This window comes from Entelurus aequoreus, linkage group LG08, assembly GCF_033978785.1.
Source record: "Entelurus aequoreus isolate RoL-2023_Sb linkage group LG08, RoL_Eaeq_v1.1, whole genome shotgun sequence".
Taxonomy (NCBI): domain Eukaryota; kingdom Metazoa; phylum Chordata; class Actinopteri; order Syngnathiformes; family Syngnathidae; genus Entelurus; species Entelurus aequoreus.
In genome coordinates, this window is record NC_084738.1 from 47,571,477 (window position 1) to 47,599,458 (window position 27,982).

General features: G+C 42.7%; 2 protein-coding genes across 3 annotated transcripts; both read right to left on the reverse strand.

Annotated features, from left to right (window-relative positions):
* Window positions 1-714: 714 nt before the first annotated feature.
* LOC133655120 (zinc finger protein 664-like) lies at window positions 715-1,796 on the reverse strand. The gene is made up of 2 exons (XM_062055039.1): window positions 1,668-1,796; window positions 715-1,335 (listed from the first exon to the last, which is right to left on the reverse strand). The coding sequence occupies exons 1-2, from the start codon at window positions 1,702-1,704 to the stop codon at window positions 866-868; spliced, it is 507 nt and encodes a 168-aa protein (XP_061911023.1). The 5' UTR covers window positions 1,705-1,796; the 3' UTR covers window positions 715-865.
* A 974-nt stretch (window positions 1,797-2,770) lies between these two features.
* cart4 (cocaine- and amphetamine-regulated transcript 4) lies at window positions 2,771-14,994 on the reverse strand. 2 transcript variants are annotated; one of them, XM_062055041.1, is made up of 7 exons: window positions 14,875-14,994; window positions 13,881-13,955; window positions 13,550-13,728; window positions 5,697-5,840; window positions 5,471-5,634; window positions 3,276-3,359; window positions 2,771-3,022 (listed from the first exon to the last, which is right to left on the reverse strand). In XM_062055041.1, the coding sequence occupies exons 5-7, from the start codon at window positions 5,612-5,614 to the stop codon at window positions 2,915-2,917; spliced, it is 336 nt and encodes a 111-aa protein (XP_061911025.1). In that variant the 5' UTR covers window positions 5,615-5,634; window positions 5,697-5,840; window positions 13,550-13,728; window positions 13,881-13,955; window positions 14,875-14,994; the 3' UTR covers window positions 2,771-2,914. The 2 variants fall into 2 exon arrangements, with proteins under 2 accessions (XP_061911025.1, XP_061911024.1); XM_062055040.1 differs by lacking the exons at window positions 2,771-3,022; window positions 3,276-3,359; window positions 5,471-5,634; window positions 5,697-5,840 and adding an exon at window positions 7,655-8,118 and having other exon boundaries at window positions 14,875-14,988.
* Between the last annotated feature and the right edge of the window lie 12,988 nt (window positions 14,995-27,982).

The window sequence follows — 27,982 nt, forward strand, 5'->3', positions numbered from 1 at the left end:
CACATCCCTGATTGTAAGTTTATTAGCTGGAGTATGTTCAAAACTATATATAGACCTATTATTTTGGTTTATTTCGTCTGAAAAACTAACGTCAAAACAACAGCAATTGCATGTATCCCGGCACAGCCACACACATCCTTGGTAGCAGTCATGGCGCCTGTTGTTTAGTTGGCCATGCCCTCTTTATACACGACTCTGTCCGTGACGTTGCACAATGCTGACATCTACTGGAGACGTTTGGCTCCTACAGGCAGTTTTGTCCTTTCCAGGTCACTGATGAACATTTTCTTTAACAAGATTAGAAAATATGAAAATTGTCATCAACTATGACACATTTAACAGCTTTGTGTTAATAATGTGTATTTAATTTACAATCACATGTACATGCATCTGTCTTAGTGTGATAAACACGTTCAACCTGCTAAAGCACATTATTTGAGATCTTAATCACAAAAACTTGTATTCCGAGTGTGTTCTCATCAGTCTCATCTGAGACTCTTGGAACGTCAACATGTTTCTGCGGTGCGTCCTCATGTGTGACATCATATGTCCTTTCTGAGAGAATCTTTTAGCACATACTGAGCAGGAAAAGCGTTTTCCTCCCGAGTGTGTCCTTCTGTGAGTCATTAAATGTCCCTTTTGAGAGAAGCTTTTTGCACAAATCATGCAGGAAAATGGTTTCTCGCCAGTGTGAGTTCTCATGTGCGTCACCAAATGACCTCTTCCGGAGAATCTTTTCGGACAGACCGAGCAGGAAAAAATTTTTTTCCCCCACTGTGTTCTCATGTGCTCAATGAATGATAGAAGGCAGCGTCGCAAACCGGACAGAAAGACGTCTTGTCTTCACTGTGTGTTGCTTTATGTCTTAGCAAATGTCCTTTTTGGGAGAAGCTTCCGCCACAAACTGAGCAAGGAAAGGTTTCTCTCCGGTGTGGATACGAGAAGGGACAGCTAAATTGGCACTCTGGCTGAACGTTTTACTGCAAACTGAGCAGTGGAAAGGTTTTTCTCCTGTGTGGATCCTCATGTGAGTTTTTAGATTCCTCTCATGGACAAAACTTTTGTCACATTGAGAACATTTCAAGTGTTTATTATTTCTCAAAGGTTCTTCAGTGTGGACGCTGTCATCAGTGTGGGTAGATTGTGATGTTGTGTCCTCTATGTTCTTCTCGCTGCAATGAAGCTGTGACCAACCACCTTGCTCTTCGTCATCATCTTTAGTCTTCACATGGAACTTGCTGATGTCAGTCTCCTCCTCTTCCTCTTTCACGTGGGCGGGCTGTGGCTCCTGCTCTTCTTTCACAATGACAACTTTGACGACGTCTGATGGAAACACTGAAACAAACACAACCAAATTATGTCATCAATAACACAACCAAATGATGTCATCAATAACACAGTCATTTAAATAAACAGGAAGTAAACCGGAAGTTTCAGGCTGTTGATTCTTAATCTGCTGAGGGGAAAAAAAATTTTTTACAACATAATCTGACATACCACCAGCTAGTCGAGGTTTAACAAAACCATTGACAAACAAAATGTAGAAAAAGACTACTTTGGTCAGAAGAAGGATGGTTGTATCGTATGAACGTATAGCTAGGTTTAGCCGAGCAATGTCGCTGCTATGTTCGTAAAGCATATGTTTGTAGAGTACAAATATCACAAACCCCCAAACGCTGATTTCAATTGAGTATTCTGGTCCATTCTTTGGGCTAATTTGCGTCGTTATTGTGCGTAGAATTACATCGCGACTATTTGAGGAAGTTAATACGGCCTTGCGTCCGGTTTAGTGTTTCAAAATAAAACACTGTGTCACTATAGTTGCGCAGCATCCAGCAGGAATAGATCTTAGATTGGATTATTAGTGTCACAGTGGCATTCACATTAAACATGTGGACAATATAATATAATTGTATGGCTTAAATATAAAACACATTTTTATATATCTGTTTATTACATTTTGAAAAACATGGGCTTTTATTGTGATTTACAACCCCAACACATATATGTTTATGTTTGTCTTCAGGTTTCGTTTTTGAAAGATAAATAAATCCCTTTATATTTAATAAAATCATAGTATAGCTCGGTTGGTAGAGCGGCCGTGCCAGCAACTTGAGGGTTCCAGGTTCGATCCCAGCTTCCACCATCCTAGTCACTGCCGTTGTGTCCTTGGGCAAGACACTTCACCCACCTGCTCCCAGTGCCACCCACACTGGTTTAAATGTACCTTAGATATTGGGTTTCACTATGTAAAAAGCACTTTGAGTCACTAGAGAAAAGCGCTATATAAATATAATTCACTTCATGTTGATATCATTTGACTTCAAAGGAACACAGAAAAAGGAAAACCTTTCTATTTTTTTTTCTTCTTTAATTAAACAAGCAGAGGAGTCTTGCTGTGAAAAGGCCATGTTGTCCTTTTATGACACACAGCTAGAAGACGCGTGTGTGCGTGTGTGAGTGTGCTCTTATCTGAGGACTAAATGTCATGCTGTTGATAAGCGTCCTGCGTGTGAAGCTGAGAAACGAAAAGAAGCTTCCACGTATGACGCTGACCTCAGCGCGCTCGCCTCTGATTGGACGATCAACTTGTGATTGCCAAAAATATTCTCGCAACAAAGCGACACAAAGGGACGCAATTTGCGACCTTTTTTGGTACCTTAGTGGGTGACTAACCTGGAGGTAAGGTACCTAAAGCCAGACATAACCCTGCACGTTGATTAGTGACTCACAGAAGCGGCTGCATGGTGAATGGACAAAGACAAAGACATATTGAACATGTTTATTGTCCTGTATGAGCGTTTAGATGTCTTACAGTGGAAGTGGGGAACGACATTTATTTGACAAAGGACAACAAGGACACATTTGAGTTCAAAAAATGGGTCAAGATGTTGCCGTATGTTTTTGGGTGCCCTCAGTAGCAGCGCAGGAAGAAGGTGTTGCATGCCGCCCCCCGCAGACAGTCGCACAGTCGGCCAAATCGGGGCCCATGTTTCATCGCGCAGCGCTCGCCAACATCACACTGTGACACACAAACGTGCTTCTTTTAACACACAGTAAGGAACACTGTATGTTTGCCTTATTCCTGTGAGAATCCTGCGTGTGACTGAAGCATCCAGGACTAGCTCAAACAACCACCAGGTAGCATCATCATACCAGGTCGGTAGTGCATTCTTCACCCATGCATAAAGTGAAGGATGAGGCAAAAATGACAGCGGTGCATACTCTACTCTACACAAACACATTTGATTGACAGGTGTCGCTCACGTCCTCACCCGCGGGATGAAGCTGGCCTTCTTCTCCACTGAGAGGCCCACTCTGCTTTCCGCCTCGTCCACGAAAGCCTGCAGCGCCTCTGCCTGCATGGACACACACACACACACACACACACACACACACACACACACACACACACACACACACACACACACACACACACACACACACACACACACACACACACACACACACACACACACACACACACACACACACACGATGACAACAAGCTGACAGTACATTATCTTTGTCAGCTGCTGGTGTGAAAAAACAATTTAAGGAATCACTTTGTTGACATTATTGCTGCCAAGCAGTCACAATAATAAAATCAATACCTTTGATAATTTTTTTAAATGAAAAGTGCACGTAAATACATGCTAAGCCAGCGGGTTACACAACAGCACCAAAATAAATGAAAAAAAACAAAAACAAGCAGTTGTCACATTTGATAACAAGAGAAGACTACCTGTCCTGGCCCCGCCCTCAACACTCCCATAGTGTTCATTTCTAGAACCCTCTCATTAAAACACTAAAATAAACAAAAGGCCCGAGGCTTCTTATTAATCAATTGATTTTATTTTATTTTATTTTTGCCGGAGAGCCTAAGGATTGCACAGATCGCGTACATTTAAAAAAAAAAAAAAAGGTTAAAGACAGGGCAGCACGGTGATGCAGTGGTTAGCGCTCGTTCTTCTCATCATGTTTACTCTTATGTTTCTTATTTTTATTGTGTTATTTTTTATTTTGGATGGGTGGATCTTTATTGTCATTGCACAAGTACAAATAAATGTTGTTAGGGACCACAATGGAAACAAGCCTTTTGGCTTTTTGTGCCATCCATTTGCCTTTTTAAAGCATTACATGGATTAAATTCTTTAAGATGTCAATAATACTTCTCAATCAATCAAAAAAGGGGTTAATGCTGGTGCCTCACAATAAGAAGATCCTGGGTTCGACTCCCAGTCTCGGGGTCTTTCCGTGTGAAGTTTGCATGTTCTCCCTGTGACTGCATGGGTTCTCTCCGGATACTCCGGCTTCCTCCCACCTCCAAAGACATGCACCTGGGGATAGGTTGGCAACACTAAATGGACCCTAGTGTGTGAATGTGAGTGTGGATGTTGTCTGTCTATCTGTGTTGGCCCTGTAATGAGGTGGTGACTTGTCCAGGGTGTACCCCGCCTTCCGCCCGAATGCAGCTGGCATAGTATTATTCATATCTTATTTTTATATATTTTTTAATGTTTCAGATGGCGTTAATTTTACTTATTCTCCAGTATAGACGCCTTAAAGATGGCATTTTTCCTTCATCCTCAGTGCCATGCCATGTTTTTTTTATTGTCAATAGAGCTGTGTGCGCAGTGCATCTGGAATGTATTCACAGCGCTTTTTCTTTTTCGACATGTTATGTTACAGCCTTATTCCAAAATGGGATAGTATAAATTTGCCTTCAAAATTCTGCAAACAATACCCCATAACGACAATGTGAAATGTTTTTTTAAATTATTTTTATTTAGCAAATTTATTGAAAATAAAAGAATAAAAAATCATATAGTGGGAGACTAGTGAAGATAGAGAGAACGATGAATGCAGCAATGAACAGAGACATCATGGAGGAAAATCAACACTTCCCATCCAACCTGGTGGATAATTTTTAATCCACTTTGTATCCTTTTTATGGCGTTGCCCCTGTTCTTTTAAATTGAATTGTTGTTTTACTTCACCTATGTTTTGTGCAGCGTTTTGTGATTTTATCCGTGAAAAGTGCTTTATAAATAAAATTTACTTACTTACTTATTAGGTGTTGCAAAGAGGAATGGGCGAAAATGCCAAAGGTGCATCAACAAAGAATACTTATGTACATGTGTTTTTTTATTTTTTATTTATTTGCGAAAAAAATTCAAAAATATCTTTTCACATTGTCATTATGTGGTATTGTCTGTAGAATTTTGAGAACAAAAATGAACTTATTCCATTTTGGAATAAGGCTGTAACATAGCAAAATGTGGAAACAATTATTCCATTTCTGGATGCACTATTCGTTTGTATGTTGTGTTTTCATCCCTCCTTTCTTTTTTTACTGTAAAGCACTAGCGCTGTATAAATAAAGTTTGATTGATTGATTTACAATTTAAAAAAACGAGACAAAAACGTCCCCCAGGCCACACTTTGGACAGCCCTGCTCATGACTCACCATGTCCACCTTGGCCAGTCCCAGGATGGGATCATCAGGCGCGGTGCCCGGAACCTGAGCGTCGGCCGACCTTTGACCCTGACAGAAGGACGTCAGCGTGGACAGGCAGACGGACAGAAGAAAGACCAGACGCATGCTCTCCATCACCACAAAGTCTAGATGTGCTGAAACAAAAAAGGGAAGAATAGCACCAGGAATAAGACACGTCAAACATCTTCTCATCCACCTTCTCGTTTGGCGTCTTCTACTTCTTCTTCTTCTGCAGCTCTGAAGTGCTCCTGGCACGGGTCCCCTCCGCCGCCTTTATGAGCTGCTCTCGCCTCCCGCCGCCGTCATTCGTCACGTTTTCAAGACGTCGCGTCGCTGCCCCCTGATGGATGATGATGCTCGTCGCTCATTAATATTCAACAAGTGTTTACATGCCGCACAGGTTAGAGGTCAAACACGGTGTGTGTGTGTATGTGTGTGTGTGTCTTCTGGCAATGCTTACTTAATGGGGACATCACTCTGTTTACACAGTCACCTTTAGGGGACCTCTGACGGTATGGGGACAAATAAACAGGTCCCCTAAAGGGAAACCTTTTTAAATGATAGTCAGATCCATTCTGACTATCTGACTGGGTTGGTTAAGTAGAACAGTTGTTTATGTTCTTTATGTTCAATGTTGTTAAAAATGAAAAGTAAAAATAAATGTTTAAATGACTTTGTATTTTATTTCTGTGGTTTAAGGTAAGATAAGATAATCCTTTATTGATCCCACAACAGGGAAATTTGGGTTACTTTGTTTACGTGTTTCAAATACTGGTAAAAGAGAAAATTAAATTTTTTGAAAAGTGAAACATTTGTTATCCTGGCATTAATAGTACTGTGATTCTGTAGGGTATCCACCCTTAGTTAAAACTATTATATTTTTCCAAAAACAAAATCTGGTTTAATGTTCCTTAGGATGACATTTTTATACAGCACGGTTATAAAACATTATTATTCACATTCAGAATTTTCCATCCTTCTATATATGGTAGTTGGAGTTGCAGACAACTTCATTACTGCTAAATAGCAGTTTTCAGTAATGTCACAGAAGATGCAGGATTTGCTTTAACATTTAAATGGTGAAACTTCCTATAAGAGGACAGCTGTAGTGCTGTATTCTGAGGATCATGTCATATTTAATTTGAACTTTTTTTTTTTTTTAATGGTCCTCAGTAGACACGTACAAATTTGTGTGAATTATGCAAAATTATTTAAATTTGGTCCTTATGAACCATATTAACTATTTTTCCCCAGGGTCCCCAGTAAGAATGATCAGCACATTACTTCATCAATCCAGAGATTTAAAGACGTGTATGAGCTAACTGGGCAGTGGCCATTTTACCTCATTTGTTTTATGCCTCCACAACCTGTAGAAAGGGTGGTCCCCACAAGTGATGATCAAAAACTTGGTCCCCATTCCAAATGACAACCAGTGTGTGTGTGTGTGTGTGTGTGTGTGTGTGTGTGTGTGTGTGTGTGTGTGTGTGTGTGTGTGTGTGTGTGTGTGTGTGTGTGTGTGTGTGTGTGTGTTAAGAAAGGAGGATCAATAGTCAGCCAATCACACTTCTTAAACTTTTTAAATGTCTTGTTTCAATTAGCTTGGACCAATTGCGTGGGACGACGGTGATCATTGGACGTTTATGCAAACATAAAACAGGAGAAAGAAAGACTTTGGAGATGTCGCTCTCGACCTCCACTTTTTCAAGCGGAGGTCGAGGACGACATCTCCCGTGTGCCCATTATTCATGACATGAAAGATGAAAGGAGGACGTTTTGACCTCCTTAAGAAAAATGAGACTCGGTCAAATTATTCAGCACCGAAATATTAGAAAAAAACAACGAGTTGTCACATTTGATAAGAGAAGACTTCCTGTCTTGGCCCCACCCACAACACTCCCGTAGTGTTCACTTCTAGAACCTTCTCATTAAAACACTAAAATAAACAAAAGGCCCGAGGCTAAACCCCCCCGCGTCCATCATTATCCGTCAACACTGGGTGTGTGGGTGTGCGTGTTTGTGTGTGTGTGTGTGTGTGTGTGTGTGTGTGTGTGTTTGAGTCAACACAAGACAATTAAAGGCTGACCTCTGACCCCTCATTAGACTTGTTGCGTGGAAAAAAACGACGGCGTCTGGAAGTGAACACATTGTATTTAATGTCTCATTCTCATGTCAACATTTGTCTTATTAGGAAAATAAACTTTTCAAATATTTTACCAGCCAACATGGAGACAATCATCATTTAAAAAAGATTCAGCACACACACACACACACACACACCCACACACACACACACACACACACACACACACACACACACACACACACACACACACACACACACACACACACACACACACACACACACACACACACACACACACACACACACACACACACACACACACACACACACACACACACACACACAGGTGGCCTATTTCCCTCTTGATATCTGGTGTGCTTTTATTTACACATACAAATGTTTGCTGTCATAAATCCACGCAGATCAGTCGGTGTCCTCCCACTGGACACAAAGTCAGTGCGGCTCCAGCGCATGAACTGTGACTTTTGTCTCACAGTGAGTGGTGCACAATCACCGCCATCATCAGCATCCCATCCTGCACATAGGAAGTCACAAAAAATCTCAGCATAATTGCTCTGACCATGTCAGCATATCAAATATGTCGGCATGAACACATTTAGCATGTTAGGGTTTAGCACGTTATCACCAACACATATAGCATGTTGGCATTAACATGGTTAGCATGTTGGCATTAACATATTTATACTGATATTATAAACATACTAAGTATGTTGGCATGAACACATTTAGCATTTTAAGATTTAGCCTGTTAGCAAGAACACAGTTAGCATTTTGGAATGAACATATTTACCCTTTTTATATATGTAACATTAACATTTAGCATTTTAGCATGAACATATTTATCATGTTGGCATTAACAGATTTGTTCTTGTTTTTGCGACGAGATGGCGACTTAGCCAGGGTGTACCCCAATTTCCGCCCTAATGCAGCTGGGATAGGCTCCAGCCCCCCATGACCCAGAGAGGGACAAGCAGTAGAAAATGGATATATGGATGGCATGAACACATTTTTCTTGTTATCATGAGTATGATTCGCATGTTAGCATGAACCTATTTAGCATTTTGGCATGAACACATTTTGCATGTTTACATGAATATATTTAGCATTTTGGCATGAACACATTTAGCATGTTTACATGAGCATGTTTAGCATAAACACATTTAGCATTTAGGCATGAACACATTTTGCATTTTTAAACTAACATGTGTAGCATATTAGCATTTTACATATTGACATGTTAACATAAAGCATTTGGCAAGTCGGAAATAACACATTTTGCTTGTTTGCATATTTAGCTAGTTAGCATGAATGCATTTGGCATGTGGACATTAACACATTTTGCTTGTTTACATACCCATGTTTAGCATATTAGCATTTTAGATATTAACATGAAACATCTAGCATGTCGGAATTAACACATTTTGCTTGTTTGCATACTTAGCATGTTAGCATGAACGCACTTAGCATGTCGACATTAACACATTTTGCTTGTTTACATTAATATATTTAGCATTTTGGCATAAACAGATTTAGCATGTTTACATGAACATGTTTAGCATAAACACATTTAGCATTTAGGCATGAACACATTTTGCATTTTTAAATTAACATGTGTAGCATATTAGCATTTTACATATTGACATGTTAACATAAAACATTTAACAAGTCGGAAATAACACATTTTGCTTGTTTGCATATTTAGCTAGTTAGCATGAACGCATTTGGCATGTGGACATTAACACATGTTGCTTGTTTACATACCCATGTTTAGCATATTAGCATTTTAGATATTAACATGAAACATCTAGCATGTCGGAATTAACACATTTTGCTTGTTTGCATACGTAGCATGTTAGCATGAACGCATTTAGCATGTCGACATTAACACATTTTGCTTGTTTACGTAACTATGTTTAGCATATTAGCATTTTAGATATTAACATGAAAGATCTGGCATGTCGGAATTAACACATTTTGCTTGTTTGCATACTTAGCATGTTAGCATGAACGCATTTGGCATGTCGACATTAACACATTTTGCTTGTTTACATAACCATGTTTAGCATATTAGCATTTTAAATATTAACATGAAACATCTAGCATGTCGGAGTTAACACATTTTGCTTGTATGCATACTTAGCATGTTAGCATGAATGCATTTGGCATGTCAACATTAACACATTTTGCTCGAGGATGATGCCGCTAGCATGAATGTTGCATCGTCAACCAGCAGAGGAGAACGGTAAGCTGGCTGAGTTTACCTGCTTCAATGCTGTCAACAAAAGTACCACAGATACGTTAAACAATGCCTTTGCAAAATGGACAGCCGCCGCATGTATACCCCTTAACATCTGTGAAGACTAGATCTATCGTATTACCGTTGCGATGCGCGGGTTCATTTATTATTTGTGTAAGACCACAGCTATCAATTATAGACTGGATCGCCACGCACGGAGGGTCTGATGGGGTATTCATATGGATATTAAAATCCCCATTATAATTATATTATCTGCGTGCGTCACAAGATGAAAGAGCTGCAAGAAGATGTCATTCATATCACCACAGCTGATCTGCCGTACAATACCTTTGAGAGGCACAATTACAGCAAGGATAAACAACTGTACTACACTATCAAGAGCATCAAGTTGCAACTACTGGCTGAATGTGAATTTATTTTTGCTTACTGGAGATGATTGGACACATGTAAGTAATTACAACAAGCTGAGGTCGCATTGTACCAAAAAAAGAGATCAGCATTGTCTTTTGAAAAAGTAAATACGCTTGTTTCTTTAAACAACTGATTAAACTAAAGAAGAGTAAATGCAGATTTAAATGGTGCACTATTTTAAGTTGTTTATGTGTGTGTTTACTACATTAACTATTAGTGCTTTGTTTGCAATATTATTGCAAAGACTTTCAAAATGTGCACTTAATTCTTACCATACTTACTGTCACCAAGTTTTGAGCAAATCAATGACTTGCAGTTCAGGATATTGGAGTTGGGGTTTAAATATTTGGGGTTTTGACACCAGCCGCTACACGAGAGCTGACAAATCTACAGTAATTCTAAGACTAGATCGGACCAACCTAAGTCTATGAGCATGAACGGATGACGACTACTTGGATGAGAGGCGAAAGGTTTTCATAGACAAAACAAACAGTCCAGTTGCAAAGATTGAACGCCCTGAGAATACAATGACCTTAATGAATGAGAACATCCATAGACAGTCCAATAATATATATGACAGTCTGACTACATTTTTCTTAAGCAAATTTTATTTACTGTATTTTCCGTACTATAAGGCGCACTTAAAATCAGTGGGCCTTAGAACCCGGTGCGCCTAATTTACGGAATAAATCTGGTTTTGCTTACCGACCTCGAAGCAATTTTATTTGATACCTGGTGTAATAATAAGTGTGACCAGTAGATGGCAGTCACACATAAGAGATACATGTAGACTGCAATATGATGGCAATATGACTCAAGGAAACAACACCAACATTTTATACAGTATGTTCCATTGAAAATATAGAACATTACACACGGCGCTCAAAAATCTATCAAAATGTTTTAGTACGACTTCGGTAAGCTATGAAGCCACACCGCTTGATGGATTGTACTGTGCTTCAACATACAAATATTATTATGGTGTGTGTATAAGGTAAGACACATTATCCGGCGTTTTGTTTCACATTATTATGCAAACTCAACTTTTCTTACCTTCTGGTACCTGCTGATCTGTATTTGGAATCTGCATAAATCCTGAAAAATTGCAGCTTCTTCTTTTTCTCTATCTTCTTGTTATGGGACATTCATCCTCCGCTGTTGCCATTTCTAATATAAAGTAGTGTAAAGTTCTTACTTATATCTAGGGATGATGTTTGATAAGAAATTATCGAGTTCGAGCCCATTATCGAATCCTCTTATCGAACCGATTCCTTATCGATTCTCTTATCGAATCCAGATAGGTTGTTGTATATGGAAAAAAACACAATATTTGGTTTAACAAAAGCTCACTTTTATTTTATAAGAAAAAAATAAAATAAAATAAATAAATAAATATTGACTGTTACCCCCCTAAAAAATATATATATATTGACTGTTGTTACCCAAAGTATATTAAGTAATTTTCAGAAAAACAAATATATACAGTAACACAAAAACACCCTGTCTCTGTGATCACTATAGGTGTATAAATAATAATATAGTGTTAAATAAAATCAGTCCCTTGGGCACAAAACTGGAAATAATACAGCGCTCCAAAAAGTGCACTTCTGCTGCTATTGGAACATACTAACTACACACACTATGACACTAAGAACACCACAGTCATTAATCAACAATTATTCCCCCCTTATTTGAGAGCGAAGCCTGGCAATAATTGCATATTGCCTGTTCTGCCCTCACTATACGTGTTGAGGTTATACAGCTTGGCAGACAGTTAGCAAACAATCCAAAGCAGATTAATCCATTTAGGCTCTTTATTGTTGTTGATCTTGCTTTGTCTTTTCCTATCTTTACTTTTGTCTTGCACTGGACTGTTTTTTTTTTTTTAAACTGAAATACACACAATGACAAATGTATAAGCTACGTGATTCAATTAACATACTGAAATGTAATACACAATATGTAAATATTAGCTTCACACAAGAATACAGACTATCATCAAACAAATACTTCTGAGTGTTGAAACTATTTCGATGGTGGAAATATACGACTGGCAGCCATTTTAAGTCCTCAAAACATCCATTGAAACAGTGCACAAAAATCGTTTTTCAATAAACATCTTAGTATCAAACTTAACCACTTTCCACCTTAATATTGAGTTACATAAACAAGTTCAAAAGTTTACTTACAGACTTATCTTTTCCAAGGCTTGTAAGAGCTAACACAACTTGTCTACTTCTCAATTGTCTCAACCCGGAAGTGCCCAAACTAATGATGCGTAGTATTTTCATCTCGCCACAAGGTGTCAGTAAGAGTCTACAATCAAATTGGCATAACATTGCCGGTCCCACAGGGCATTTCCTGTACGTGGGAAGGGATTCGTTCCCAGGGATTCGAATAAAGAACCAACTCTTTTTCTTTACTATAGTGGCCTCGATAACGGGAACCGGTTCTCAAAAAGGGATTCGAGTCCATGGAATCGGTTCTTTTCTTATCGAACAACCGGGAGAACCAATTTCGAACATCATCCCTACTTATATCTGTCAGTAAACTCGCCATGAAAGCGCTAAAACATACCGGTGTAGTGATTTTACATTATTCACCCAAGGAACTTTAGTTATTAGAGAGTTCCGGTCGGACGGTTTTTTACGGGACACATTTCCGGTGTTGTTGTTTCCGGATGAGGAGTTGCTGCTCCGTTATTGATTTAAGTAAAGTCTGAATGTCATTAAAATAGTTAGCTCCATCTTTTGACACTTCTTCCACTCCCGTCCTTGTACGCTACACCGCTACAACAAAGATGACGGGGAAAAGACGCTTTCGAAGGTGAATAAGACCGCCCACAGAACGGCGCATCCGGAAGCGACTGTCAGAAAGCGGCTTGAAGATGATCTGTAAAACATAATCTATGCAACATTTGGACCAAAGAACCACCATTACATGTTATGTAGACCACAAGGAAGTGTTTTCACTTTAGAAAAAAATAATAATATAACGACTCCTTTAATGCGCCCTTATATATGAAAAAAGATCGAAAATAGACCATTCATCGGCAGTGCGCCTTACAATCTGGTGCGCCCTACGGTTCGGAAAATACGGTATGTAAGCAGATAATAATAACCTGTGATTAATCATGATTAATCACAGTTCAAGAATGTGATTAATCTTACAGTAATAAAATCATTTTAACTTGACAGCCCTATATTGAAAATGTCAGCATGAACATATTTAGCATGGTAGCGCAACGACATAGAAGTCATCTAATTATCTCTCTCACCAGACAGACGCACGAGGGTGCGGTGTTGTCGATGATGACACCGCCCCTTGGTGTGTTGTACCGCTTAGTTGTCGTGGTGATGATCACTTCCTCTTCGTAGTCCTGCCTATCCTCATGGGAATCCAGGTAGTCGCTAGTGTTCTTCAGGAAGGTCTCCAGATCCTCGCTGCTTGTGTTGCCTGTGCGCCCACACACACACACACACACACACACACACACACACACACACACACACACACACACACACACACAAATGCACACAAACACACACACAAATAATTAAAGTGTTGACTAAGTAAAACAGTGTGTGTGTGCATGTGTGTGTACTGACTGTAAAATATGTAGCCAAAGGTTGCGTTGTAGTCGTAATCGTAGTCTGGCGATGATGTCACCTCGACCTCACCGCCTGCACACGCGCACACACACACACACACACACACACACAATCAAACACTAGGCAGTTGCCATGGAGACCAGCAGATAAGATGGATGAACACAAGTAAAAAGGTTAAGAAAGCATCAACACACTCTCTACTAAAGTATTTCAATGCTAAGCAAAACACGGATGTTTTTTTAATGTGAGTTCTCTCAGAAGCTTCTATTCCAGTAAAAACACTTCATTTCACCACCTGTCATGATTGACAGTGACCAGCCAGCCAATAGCAGTGCAGGAAAGCAAGACTTTAACAATTGGCGTAACACATGCCGACTGACTTGTTGGAGTTGGACAAAAGTTAGTGTAATGATTAATAATACTGCTGCTAAAACACGCTCTGACTTCTCCAACATAGCACTTTTGTGTGTGTGTGTGTGTGTGTGCGTGTGTGTGTGTGTGTGTGTGTGTTACGCTGAAGATGACAATGTGATGACACACACGCACACCGATAGGAAGTGAAGTGTATTGATTATTTATAGAGAGGGTCATCAGCTGCCAATCAATCAGATTCCTGTCACACCAATGTGAAGGATGACATGATTGACAGCTGATACACATGCACACACACACAGATACACACTAAGTGCCAATACATGTGTGTGTTTGATAAGTTACATTTAACCTGACAACACACACGTATGCACACAACTGACTGACCCCTACACACACACACACACACACACTCTAAGTGCCAACACATGTGTAAAGTTACATTTAACCCGGCAACACACAAGTATGCATACAGCTGACTGAACCTAGCGCACACACCCGCGCACACACACACATTAAGTGTCAACACATGTGTGTGTCTTTGTTAAGTTCCATTCAACCTGACAACTCACACGCATGCACATAACCGACTGACCCCAGCATGCACACACACACTCACCAGCCGCCATGATGATGATGATGATGATGAAGAGTGTGAGTACAGACATGTTGCAGTGACTTGTGAGCGTCCTTACTGTAGACGTCCTAAAGAAGAAAAGTAGAGGAGAGAAGAGGGGAGGGGCACGAGGGGGGGTAGTTCATCGTGTGTGTGTGTGTGTGTGTGTGTTTCTGTGCTTTTCCTGCCAAGTTCACTGCTCATTTGCCAGAAAAGGTCCACAGAGACAAAAACAAATACCAGCAGGAAAATCTTCTCATGTTGTTGTTTGTCCACATTGTAGAGAACACATTTATGTCTGTTAATCCTACAAAGAGTCTACATTGTACAGGACACACTCATGTCCAGGAGTCCCACAAAGAGTCTACACTCATGTCCTACAAAAAGTCTATACTTTTTTTTTGCGTATGAGGCCGCTATGTAGTTTGGTTCAGGCGTTGCAGCCAGCACTGGTGTCAGGGTCGGCGCTGAACAGATCAAGAAGTATGTCCTCAGGCGGGCGTAGGGTGCGGCACTCGTGGAGTATGTGGTGTGCAGTTAGGCTGCTGATTGGCGCAGCCCCCAGCGGTACATGTTGGAGTTGAAATGGTCGACTCCAGTTAGTAGCCGATTTGGAGTCACCCATTTTCCGCGAGGCAGGTTGGCCCCTGGTGACAATTATGTGTTAGGCCATACTGTAAATTGAGTGGGTCGTGAGGTTCCCTGCCAGGCAGTTCTCCATCTGTCAAGGATGTTGATAATAAAGCTGCGAAAAGTTGCTGCATTGCAGAAGAAAGGGGTGCGAGGACGCAGACTTTGGCGGTCAAGTTTAGAGTTCTGAACAAGGTTGTGTAGGGGATGGTTTACGGCCAGCAAGGCCTTGTTCATCCGTCTCTGTGAGTGGTCTTCTCTGCAAAGAGTTGCAAGTGCAATGCATGGAACTCAGATTGAGTGGGTCATAGGCAGCCAGGGCTGAATCTCAAGGTGCTGTTGAGAATGTGTCCATCTTTTTAATGTGTACACTTGGCACCATGCTGGGGTCAACATATTCTGCAGCACTGTAGAGTAGGGTCAGGGCAACAGTGGACGTATTGGCTCTCTAGGATGCGCCTGCAGACAACAAAGGAGGTTGTTCTTAGATGAGACTTTGGTATATAGAGATTCAAGGTGTTGCCTGAAGGTCAGTTGCCCATTTACCCCAAGGTATGTCGGAGTGGGTAGAGGTGTCCCTTTAAGGTTGACTGTAAGCTGACACAGAGCTTCGTTGTTGTTGAGGTGGAAAGTTGTAAGGGTGGGTTTTGCAATGCTAAGCTGTAGACTACAGGTCTGGAGATAGGCTGCGGTCAGTGCCATGTCTGCCATGAGCACGTCTTCTACTTTCAACCAGCATCTGTCAGAGTGAAGAAGAGGGAGGTGGTCGGCATATCTGTACTGCAGAGATGTTGGGCATGGTAGGTCAATAATGTAAACGTTAAATACCATTGGAACCAGTACTGATCATTGGGGAATTCTGTTTCTTAGGCGTCTTGGGCAGGAGGACTGGTTATCACTTGTCTTCAGTATGAATTGGCGAGGATGTTGGCAATGAATCCCACTATGTTACATTCAGGAATTATCCAGAGGAATTTCACAATCAGGCCCTGGTGCCAAATTGTGTCGCAGGCTGCGGTCGGGCCCACTGAGATGACACCCACCTTGCATCCTTTATCTAAGATGACTTAAATGTCATTTGAAAGCTTCACGTTGTGTTGTACATTGCTGCGTCCGTGAGGGAAGCTCGCTTGACGGAAGTTGGGGGTCTGGCCTGGTTCCATCCCGGCAAGGAGTAGTTGTCCAAAGTGCCTGAAGGGGACACAGAGGAGTGAAATAGGGTAGTAGTTCTTTGAGTCATCTGTAGGTTTGTGTGGTTTTGGCAGAGCAATGACGGTAGCCTACTGCCAGATGAGGAGTTTCCAGAGGGCTGAGGAGGCACCATCCGGGTTAGGAGTGGTTAGTGCGGGTAGACAGTCTGTGCCTGAGTCCACAAGGTTGGTGAACTGTTGCCAGTTAGCCTTGCGGAAATTTGACCTCTTCAATGGTATGGTAGGGACTGGATTGATAAGGTTATCTGGGATTATTAATGACGGCCTGTGTTGTGATCTGGGAAAGGGTTCCAGAGTCATGCGGTGGGGCAATGTGTTATTCAGTTTTGGAAAAGCGCGGTATGGGTTTGAGGTACTGTTTCACCTGCCATAGTGGAAGCTGTCCTCCACGTTTAGCTGCGCACAGTGATGCCTTCCCGTATAACATTTAAGGGTACGTGTTCCAGGTTGTCAACAGGCTGCATTCTCCAATTATATGTCATTGTCAACGACGTTAAAGCTTGTTGTTGCTGCTACTGCTGCTGATGCTGCTGTCGCTAGTGTTGTTGTTCGCCTGGTTAATCAGTTACCATGGCTCACCACGAGGAAGTCGACAACGTGAGCCCTTGGTCTACACCGTGAAGGAAACTATCATTTTCTACAAAAGGTCTACATTGTGGAGTACACATTCGGGTCCATGAGTCCTTAAAAAAAATTGACATTGTGGAGGACACACTCATGTACACAAACCATACAAAGAGTATACAATGTGGAGGACACAAACATGTCCAGCAAAAGGTCTACACTGTGGAGTACACACCCATGTCCACATGTCCTAAGAAGAGTCTACCCTGTGGAGGACACTCAGGTCCACAAAACCTACAAAAAAGTTTACATTGTGGAGGACACACTCATGTCCTACAAAAGGTCTACACAGTGGAGGACACATTCATGTCCAGATGTCCTAGTAAGAGTCTGCACTGTGGCGGACAAACTCATGTCCACATATCCTACAAAGCGTCCACACTGTGGAGGACACATTCATGTCCACAAGTCCTACGATGACTCTATAATGGGAAGGACACACTCATGGCCTAAAAAAGTCTACACTGTGGGGGATGCACTCATGTCCCCAAGTACTATCAATCATCAATCAATCAAAGTTGACTTATGTAGCCCTTAATCAGCGGCTTGCAGACGCTCTTGGGAGTGTAGAGAGATTTGGCAAAAATACCCGTCAATTCTGTCAATTTCATGGCTGGCTCAAAGCGTGGACACTCTGTGATCACATACGACCGACAGACAATTTTGTATGTGGATAGATCGGGTCGTTATAGACTGAAAGATGCATGTACGGTGGACCTCCTCGCTAGCATGGGAATACTTCGCGGGCTACATCGAGCGGCCTTTGAATCAGCGGAGTCAAGTACTAGCGGGGACCGTCAATGGAGGAGATGTAAGCGGTGTGAGCGGAAGCAGAAGCGGGATGCCGAGCAGGGCTAACAACAAAGCGAAAGGCTAATCCTCAAAAAAGCGTGGAGTGTCCGGGTAAGAAGTCATTTAAACTAGAACTAGCCGGCGCCAGGCTGGATAATCCCTGCACACATAGCAATTCTCTTAGAATAAAACACAACTCACATAATGTTTTTTCTTTTGTGACTGTGTCAGAGGCAGACATGCAATCTACTGAGGTGGCTAACTATGATGCGTTCAGTTTATCGCAGCACCAAGCAAAAAATCTGAAAATTCCCGTCGTATCAATTCCTAGATATGGTCGAAACTATTTAAAGTGCACTACGCATAATAAACGCAACATTATTAATACTGCTACTTCGGATAATTTCAACAAACAATCCTCAAAACAGCCCACTACTTATAATATGGGCTTTATAAACATACGATCATTATCTTCCAAAACATTATTAGTTAATGAGGTCATTAGAGACAACAAACTTGACGTCGTTGGTCTCGCCGAGACCTGGCTCAAACCAGACGATTTTTTTGCGCTAAATGAGGCATCTCCTCCTAACTATACGAATGCACATGTTGCCCGTCCTCTTAAAAGGGGAGGGGGTGTCGCACTAATATACAATTAAAACTTTAATCTTACACCTATCGTAAATAATAAATATAATGTTACGGCTCAGACTCCTGCCAACGCCTCCCATCTGTCTGTGCGCTCCAGTGAGCGCAACTCGGGACACGCCCACGAGCGCGCACATCCAGGAGCGCGCCGTGCGCGTCTCCGCCCCGCGGCAGACGCCAGCTGCAAACGATCACCGGCTTTCAGCACACCTGCACGTAATGAAGGACCTGCCTTGATAAGCTCTCACAACCTGCCAGGCGGCGCCGGAGTATAGTCTTTACCCTTGTAAGCATCCTGTATCTGGTTTTCCATCCCGTGAACTCGCTCCTCCCTGTGATTTCCATGTTTCCGTTGTTCTGATGTTCTTGTTGTCTTCCCGCAGCGCTTCCCGTGTTCCCCTGTGTTCCGTTGTTGTTCCCCTTGAACCCCCGGACTGCCTTTTGGATTCTCGACCTTTCGCTTAGACTTTCTTCTCTGACGCTTGTCTCTCGCCCGGATCACCTGCCTGTCCTTGGACTTCCTCGTATCTCATTCAACACTTTGGTAGCACACACTTCAGTTAAATTACACACATAGTATTACTTCACACTCTTGTATTTTGGTCACACACTTCTATAGTTTAGTTGTATTGTTGTTATTATTATTATTATTATTATATATATATATATTTATTATATATATAATAAATTAGTGAACCTTACTGCCCTCTGGTTAGGGATGGCAAATATCGGATATCGGCAAAAATGGCTTTTTGCCGATATCCGATATGCCGATATTGTCCAACTCTTTAATTACCGATACCGATATCAACCGATACTGATATCAACCGATATATACAGTCGTGGAATTAACACATTATTATGCCTAATTTGGACAACCAGGTATGGTGAAGATAAGGTACTTTTTAAAAAAATTAATCAAATAAAATAAGATAAATAAATTAAAAACATTTTCTTGAATAAAAAAGAAAGTAAAACAATATAAAAACAGTTACATAGAAACTAGTAATTAATGAAAATTTGTAAAATTAACTGTTAAAGGTTAGTACTATTAGTGGACCAGCAGCACGCACAATCATGTGCTTACTGACTGTATCCCTTGCAGACTGTATTGATATATAATGTAGGAACCAGAATATTAATAACAGAAAGAAACAACCCTTTTGTGTGAATGAGTGTGAATGAGTGTAAATGGGGGAGGGAGGTTTTTTGGGTTGGTGCACTATTTGTAAGTGTATCTTCTGTTTTTTATGTGGATTTAATACAAAAAAAACAACAACAACAAAAAAACGATACTGATAATTAAAAAAACGATACCGATAATTTCCGATATTACATTTTAACGCATTTATCTGCCGATAATATCGTTAGACCGATATTATCGGACATATCTACCTCTGGTGTCTGTTTGCCATCACCTCCCCTAATAAACCATAACAGTATACTCCGGCCAATTGATTAGGGACCTGACGGCACAGTTCATTAGCCCCGCCCCCAGTGACTTTAGCCCCGCCCCCAGTGACCATTTTTTTCCCCCCCCTCCGTTTTGCCTCATTCACCATGGCCTTTTTTTTTTTTCGCTTCACACCTGAGGAGTTGTCGTGTCCTGCTGAAATGTCATGGAAAGGCATGTTTAGCAGCGATATCAGCAGGGAAGAATTTACCCGCCGCCTGGACACCCTTCTCCCACCCTTAGTGACTGTTCCTCAGCCAGCTAGAAGCGTCTGGCATCCGCTTTCGGAGGGGTTGGGATAGTACTGGTGGCTGTGCTGATGGGGCGGCGCAGCCGCACCCAGACGGGCTACCCCCGGCCAGACTAATTCCACCTATTTTTTGTTTTTCCCAGCCACAGCCACAAGCCTCCTGGCTAGCCCCTGAGCTAGCACCAGACCCATGGCTAGCCCCTGAGCTAGCACCAGTCCCTCGGCTAGCCCCTGAGCCAGCACCAATCCCTCAGCTAGCCCCTGAGCCAGCACCAGTCCCTCGGCTAGCCCCTGAGCTAGCACCAGTCCCTTGGCTAGCCCCTGAGCTAGCACCAGTCCCTCGGCTAGCCCCTGAGCTAGCACCAGCCCCTCGGCTAGCCCCTAAGCTAGCACCAGTCCCTCGGCTAGCCTCTGAGCTAGCACCAGTCCCCAGGATAGCCCCCGCATCTCCACCAGCTCCCAGGCTGAACCCCACGTCTCCTCCAGCTCCCAGGCTGGCCCCGACCACTGCACTTCGGCGAGCAGCGCCGACCTCTGCACCTCGGCCGGCAGCGCCGACTTCTGCACCTCGGCCGGCAGCGCCGACCTCTGCACCTCGGCCGGCAGCGCCGACCTCTGCACCTCGGCCGGCAGCGCCGACCTCTGCACCTCGGCCGGCAGCGCCGACCTCTGCACCTCGGCTTGCAGCGCCGACCTCTGCACCTCGGCCTGCAGCGCCGACCTCTGCACCTCGGCCTGCAGCGCCGACCTCTGCACCTCGGCCAGCTCCTCAGCTGCCCTCCTCGTCTCCGGCTATGAAGACGTCTGCCACTTCCACGCCGCCGAAGACGTCTGCCGCTTCCACGCCGCCGAAGACGTCTGCCGCTCCCACGCCACCGATGACGTCTCATCCTCGTTTCCGGCGGGACGCACCATGGCGCCATTCCCGTCCGCCTTTCCGACGGCCAAGATGGTGGCCGTACCTTGGTCGCCCGCCTCGCCGGCCTCAGCGGCATTCTACTCGCCGCCGCCACCAGACTCGTCCCCGGTGGATTCGGGGACATTTGGGCCGGCGACCCACCACCAGTTCACCCCTCCACCCACCCTTGACTTTTGTTCCTGTGTTTTTGTTTGTGGTACGACCAGTAGGACATCTGGAAGCTGTCCATAAGGAGGGGGGTACTGTTACGGCTCAGACTCCTGCCAACGCCTCCCATCTGTCTGTGCGCTCCAGTGAGCGCACCTCGGGACACGCCCACGAGCGTGCACATCCAGGAGCGCGCCGTGCACGTCTACGCCCCGCGGCAGACACCAGCTGCAAACGATCACCGGCTTTCAGCACACCTGCACGTAATGAAGGACCTGCCTTGATAAGCTCTCACAACCTGCCAGGCGGCGCCGGAGTATAGTCTTTACCATTGTAAGCATCCTGTATCTGGTTTTCCATCCCGCGAACTCGCTCCTCCCTGTGATTTTCATGTTTCCGTTGTTCTGATGTTCTTGTTGTCTTCCCGCAGCGCTTCCCGTGTTCCCCTGTGATCCCTTGTTGTTCCCCTTGCCCCCCGGACTGCCTTTTGGATTCTCAACCTCTCGCTTAGACTTTCTTCTCTGACGCTTGTCTCTCGCTCGGATCACCTGCCTGTCCCTGGACTTCCTCGTATCTCATTCAACACTTTGGTAACACACACTTCAGTTAAATTACACACATTGTATTACTTCACACTCTTGTATTTTGGTCACACACTTCATTCTATAGTTTAGTTGTATTTTTGTTATTATTATTATTATTATTATATATATATATATTTATTATATATATAATAAATTAGTGAACCTTACTGCCCTCTGGTGTCTGTTTGCCGTCACCTCCCCTAGTAAACCATAACATATAACTCATTTGAGGTGCTCACTATGAGGTTTGTCACACCGCTGCCTCTCCACCTGGCTGTTATCTACCGCCCCCCTGGGCCCTATTCGGACTTTATCAGTGAATTCTCAGAGTTTGTTGCTGATCTAGTGACGCACGCCGACAATATAATCATAATGGGGGACTTTAATATCCATATGAATACCCCATCGGACCCTCCGTGCGTGGCGCTCCAGACTATAATTGATAGCTGTGGTCTTACACAAATAATAAATGAACCCACGCATCGCAAAGGTAATACGATAGATCTAGTGCTTGTCAGGGGTGTCACCACCTCTAAAGTTACGATACTCCCGTACACTAAAGTAATGTCCGATCATTACCTTATAAAATTCGAAGTTCTGACTCATTGTCAACAAACTAATAATAATAATAATAACTACTATAGCAGCCGCAACATTAATGCTGCCACAACGATGACTCTTGCTGACCTACTGCCTTGGGTAATGGCACCATTCCCAAATTATGTGGGCTCTATTGATAACCTCACACTTTAACGACGCCCTGCGCGACACCATTGATAGTGTAGCACCGCTAAAGCTAAAAAGGGCCCCTAAAAGGCGTACCCCATGGTTAACAGAAGAAACTAAAGCCCATAAATTATCATGTAGAAAGCTGGAACGCAAATGGCGTGCGATTAAACTTGAGGTTTTCCATCAAGCATGGAGTGATAGTTTAATAACTTATAAACGCATGCTTACCTCAGCTAAAGCTAAATATTACTCAAATCTCATCCACCTCAACAAAAATGATCCTAAATTTTTGTTTAGTACAGTAGCATCGCTAACACAACAAGGGACTCCTCCCAGTAGCTCCACCCACTCAGCAGATGACTTTATGAATTTCTTTAATAAGAAAATTGAAGTAATTAGAAAAGAGATTAAAGACAATGCATCCCAGCTACAACTGGGTTCTATTAACACAGATACGACTGTATATACGACGGACACTGCCCTCCAAAATAGTTTCTCTCTCTTTGATGAAATAACATTGGAGGAATTGTTAAAATGTGTAAATGGGACAAAACAAACAACATGTTTACTTGACCTAATTCCTGGGAAACTTATCAAGGAGCTTTTTGTATTATTAGGTCCATCAGTGTTAAATATTATAAACTTATCACTTTCCTCTTTCCCCTAGCATTCAAAAAAGCGGTTATTCATCCTCTACTCAAAAGACCTAACCTCGATCCTGATCTCTTAGTAAACTACCGGCCGGTGTCCCACCTTCCGTTTATCTCAAAAATCCTCGAAAAAATTGTTGCACAGCAGCTAAATGAACACTTAGCGTCTAACAATCTCTGTGAACCTTTTCAATCCGGTTTCAGGGCAAATCACTCTACGGAGACAGCCCTCGCAAAAATGACTAATGATCTATTGCTAACGATGGATTCTGATGCGTCATCTATGTTGCTGCTTCTTGATCTTAGCGCCGCTTTCGATACCGTTGATCATAATATTTTATTAGAGCGTATCAAAACGCGTATTGGGATGTCAGACTTAGCCTTGTCTTGGTTTAAGTCTTATCTTACTGACAGGATGCAGTGTGTCTCCCATAACAATGTGACCTCAGACTATGTTAAGGTAACGTGCGGAGTTCCCCAGGGTTCGGTTCTTGGCCCTGCACTCTTTAGTATTTACATGCTGCCGCTAGGTGACATCATACGCAAATACGGTGTTAGCTTTCACTGTTATGCTGATGACACCCAACTCTACATGCCCCTAAAGCTGACCAACACGCCGGATTGTAGTCAGCTGGAGGCGTGTCTTAATGAAATTAAACAATGGATGTCCACTAACTTTTTGCAACTCAACGCTAAGAAAACGGAAATGCTGATTATCGGTCCTGCTCAACACCGACATCTATTTAATAATATCACCTTAACATTTGACAACCAAACAATTACACAAGGCGACTCGGTAAAGAATCTGGGTATTATCTTCAACCCAATTCTCTCGTTTGAGTCACACATTAAGAGTGTTACTAAAACGGCCTTCTTTGATCTCCGTAATATCGCTAAAATTCGTTCCATTTTGTCCACAAGCGATGCTGAGATCATTATTCATGCGTTCGTTACATCTCGTCTCGATTACTGTAACGTATTATTTTCGGGCCTCCCTATGTCTAGCATTAAAAGATTACAGTTGGTACACAATGCGGCTGCTAAACTTTTGACAAAAACAAGAAAGTTTGATCATATTACGCCTATACTGGCTCACTTGCACTGGCTTCCTGTGCACTTAAGATGCGACTTTAAGGTTTTACTACTTACGTATAAAATACTACACGGTCAAGCTCCTGCCTATCTTGCCGATTGTATTGTACCATATGTCCCGACAAGAAATCTGCGTTCAAAGAACTCCGGCTTATTAGTGATTCCCAGAGCCCAAAAAAAGTCTGCGGGCTATAGAGCGTTGTCTATTCGGGCTCCAATACTATGGAATGCCCTCCCGGTAACAGTTAGAGATGCTACCTCAGTAGAAGCATTTAAGTCCCATCTTAAAACTAATTTGTATACTCTAGCCTTTAAATAGACTCCCTTTTTAGACCAGTTGATCTGCCGTTTCTTTTCTTTTCTTTTTTCCTCTGCTCCCCTCTCCCTTATGGAGGGGGAGTTGCACAGGTCCGGTGGCCACGGATGAAGTGCTGGTTGTCCAGAGTCGGGACCCGGGGTGGACCGCTAGCCTGTGCATCGGTTGGGGACATCTCTACGCTGCTGACCCGTCTCCGCTCGGGATGGTTCCTGCTGGCCCCACTATGGACTGGACTTTCGCTGATGTGTTGGATCCGCTGTGGACTGGACTTTCACAATATTATGTCAGACCCACTCGACATCCATTGCTTTCGGTCTCCCCTAGCGGGGGTGGGGGGGTTACCCACATATGCGGTCCTCTCCAAGGTTTCTCATAGTCATTCACATTGACGTCCCACTGGGGTGAGTTTTCCTTGCCCGTATGTGGGCTCTGTACCGAGGATGTCGTTGTGGCTTGTACAGCTCTTTGAGACACTTGTGATTTAGGGATATATAAATAAACATTGATTGATTGATTGAAATGTGTCAAAGGGCTGCACAAGCCACAACAACATCCTCGGCTCAGATCCACATCAGGGCAAGAAAAAACTCAACCCAACGGGGACAACGAGAAACCTTGGAAGGGACCGCCAATGTGGGGACCTTGGGTGACCGGTGCAATGGATGCCGAGTGGATACAGTTATTAACGTGAGCGTCCACTTCATAGTGAGAACTACAAAGAGTCTACACTGTGGAGGACACACTCATATCAACAAGTACTTTTCCTGATTTAGGAGCAGTGGAGTTGCTCACTGCTGGACATCATCAAGTCTAATTCCCGGCACCAGTGGGTGGAAGACAAACGCTTTGTTTGTTGGACTGCAGCACAGCTGGACGCTGAACAATACACACACGCACGTGCATGCGCACACACACAATATCCATGGGTCTTTTTCCTATTTTCCGTTCACAGGCAAGTGCACCTGATTGTAAGCTTGTTAAGAAAGGCGACGTGTTTTAAAAATAAAAAACACTGATGAGGTCAGATGTCAGTCCATGACTATTAAATGGGGAGAGGCGGACATCTTATATTGAAAGTCAGCAAATATCCACTGTGCATGCTTGGAAAAATGCAAATGGTTGTTGTAATGGACGAGGACATTGTCCACAAAGGGAACAATTGTTGACAACCCAGCTAAGTTTTGAACCCCGACTCTGTCATGAAAGTGGACCAAACATTTTATTTGAAAGCTACATAAAACTACTAAAGAAGAAATAAGAAAAAACAGACCAACTATTGGCTGCATCCACCTGCCTGGTCCACCCAGCCACTACACACTGCTTGCAAAATAAAGCACAAACAGGAAAGGCAGGGGGAAACAGGAAATACAACAATAAAAGTAACTTGTTTACAAAGTAATGTATTTCACCCCATTCCTTTCCATAAAATACACATTTGATCATGAGTCAATATTAATATGTCATTAGTCTCATGCTGCTGACATGGCATTTTCAGTGAAATGCATTGTGGGGAAACAGTGACGACAGAGTGCATGTGTGTGTCCCGTAGACGCGTGAAAAGTGTTGTTTCCTTTCAACACAATACAACAGGAAGTGTAGTACACAATATGAGCGAACACAAAGAGACTTTAAGAATGACATCATGGCGTCCTTCCTGCTCGTCACACGATTGGCCCAGAAGACAATTTCATCTTTACACATGCCCTTGGTCATAAAGAGCACAGCAGGGGTCAGAGGGCACGGATGTCCTTTCCAGTATGCATCTCCCAGCTGATCATGACATCCTCGAGGGGTTGCTGCCTTGCTCAAAGGCATGCTGGGAAAGTCAGGGTGTTCTCATGGAATCTAAATTTAACCGCAACAGCAGGAACGTTTCATGTTCCGACACGCTGTGTGTGTGAGAGAATACGCTTGCCCTCAGCATTTAGACCACTTCTCTCTGGGAATCAACATGCGTTGGTATTTCCTCAGTAGTAACGTTGATCAAAGTCATGACAATAAACATTCGCTTTATTGCCGCAACACAAAAGCAGACATTAATTCTCAGAATTACCATGTAGTTCATAAGCAAACAATAACTAGGGACCAAGAGAAGTCGCCTCAGTGACAGTTTTAAGTTTTCACTTGTTGGCGTCACTGTGGTCCAGTTGTGACTTGTGGTTTTGGTCCTTTGGTTGCGGTCTTGCTCCTCCTGGGGACTTTGACCAAATGAGCCGCAGTTAAAATTACAGATACTACAAATATAGGATATTATAAATTGCGAACTAATTTTTTTCTACGCCATAAAATGTAGCCATAATATGGCGGAAAACTCTGCTCTAGGGTTGTACGGTATAACAGTATTAGTATAGTACCGCGATACTAATGAATAATTTTCGGTATGATACCGTCTCTGAAATGTATCGATCCCGCACCCCCACCCCGCGCCCGCGTCAAAGTCACGTCGTGACATTGTTGGTTACGAACAGAGGAGCATGTTCGGTAGCACACAATCACGGAGTACTTACAAGCAGACACAGTGTGTAGACCAGTGGTTCTTAACCTTGTTGGAGGTACCGAACCCCACCAGTTTCATATGCGCATTCACCGAACCCTCCTTTTTTTTTTCAAATTCAAGACAAAGTTATTATATGTTTTTGGTAACACTTTAGTATGGACAACATACTCTAAGTAACAAAGACTTAATTTAGAGTTTTTTGGACACTAGGGGAACATATTCTAAGTAACAAAGACTTAATTTAGAGTTATTTGGTTAGGATTAGGGTTCGGGTTAGGGTTAGAGAGTTAAGGCCAGGGTTAGAGGGTTAGGGTTATAATAAGGTCATGCCGAATAAGGCATTAATAAGTACTTAATGATGACTAGTTAAGAGCCAATATGTACTAATTTGCATGTTAATAAGCAACTAATTAATGGTGAATATGTTCCCCATACTAAAGTGTTACCATGTTTTTTTACTGGTGCACAAAATGAACCATGCATGAACATCACCTTGTTCAAACAACAAAACCAACACAGTGCATAAACTCACAACAAATTACACACCTGCAAATCAGTCTGACTTC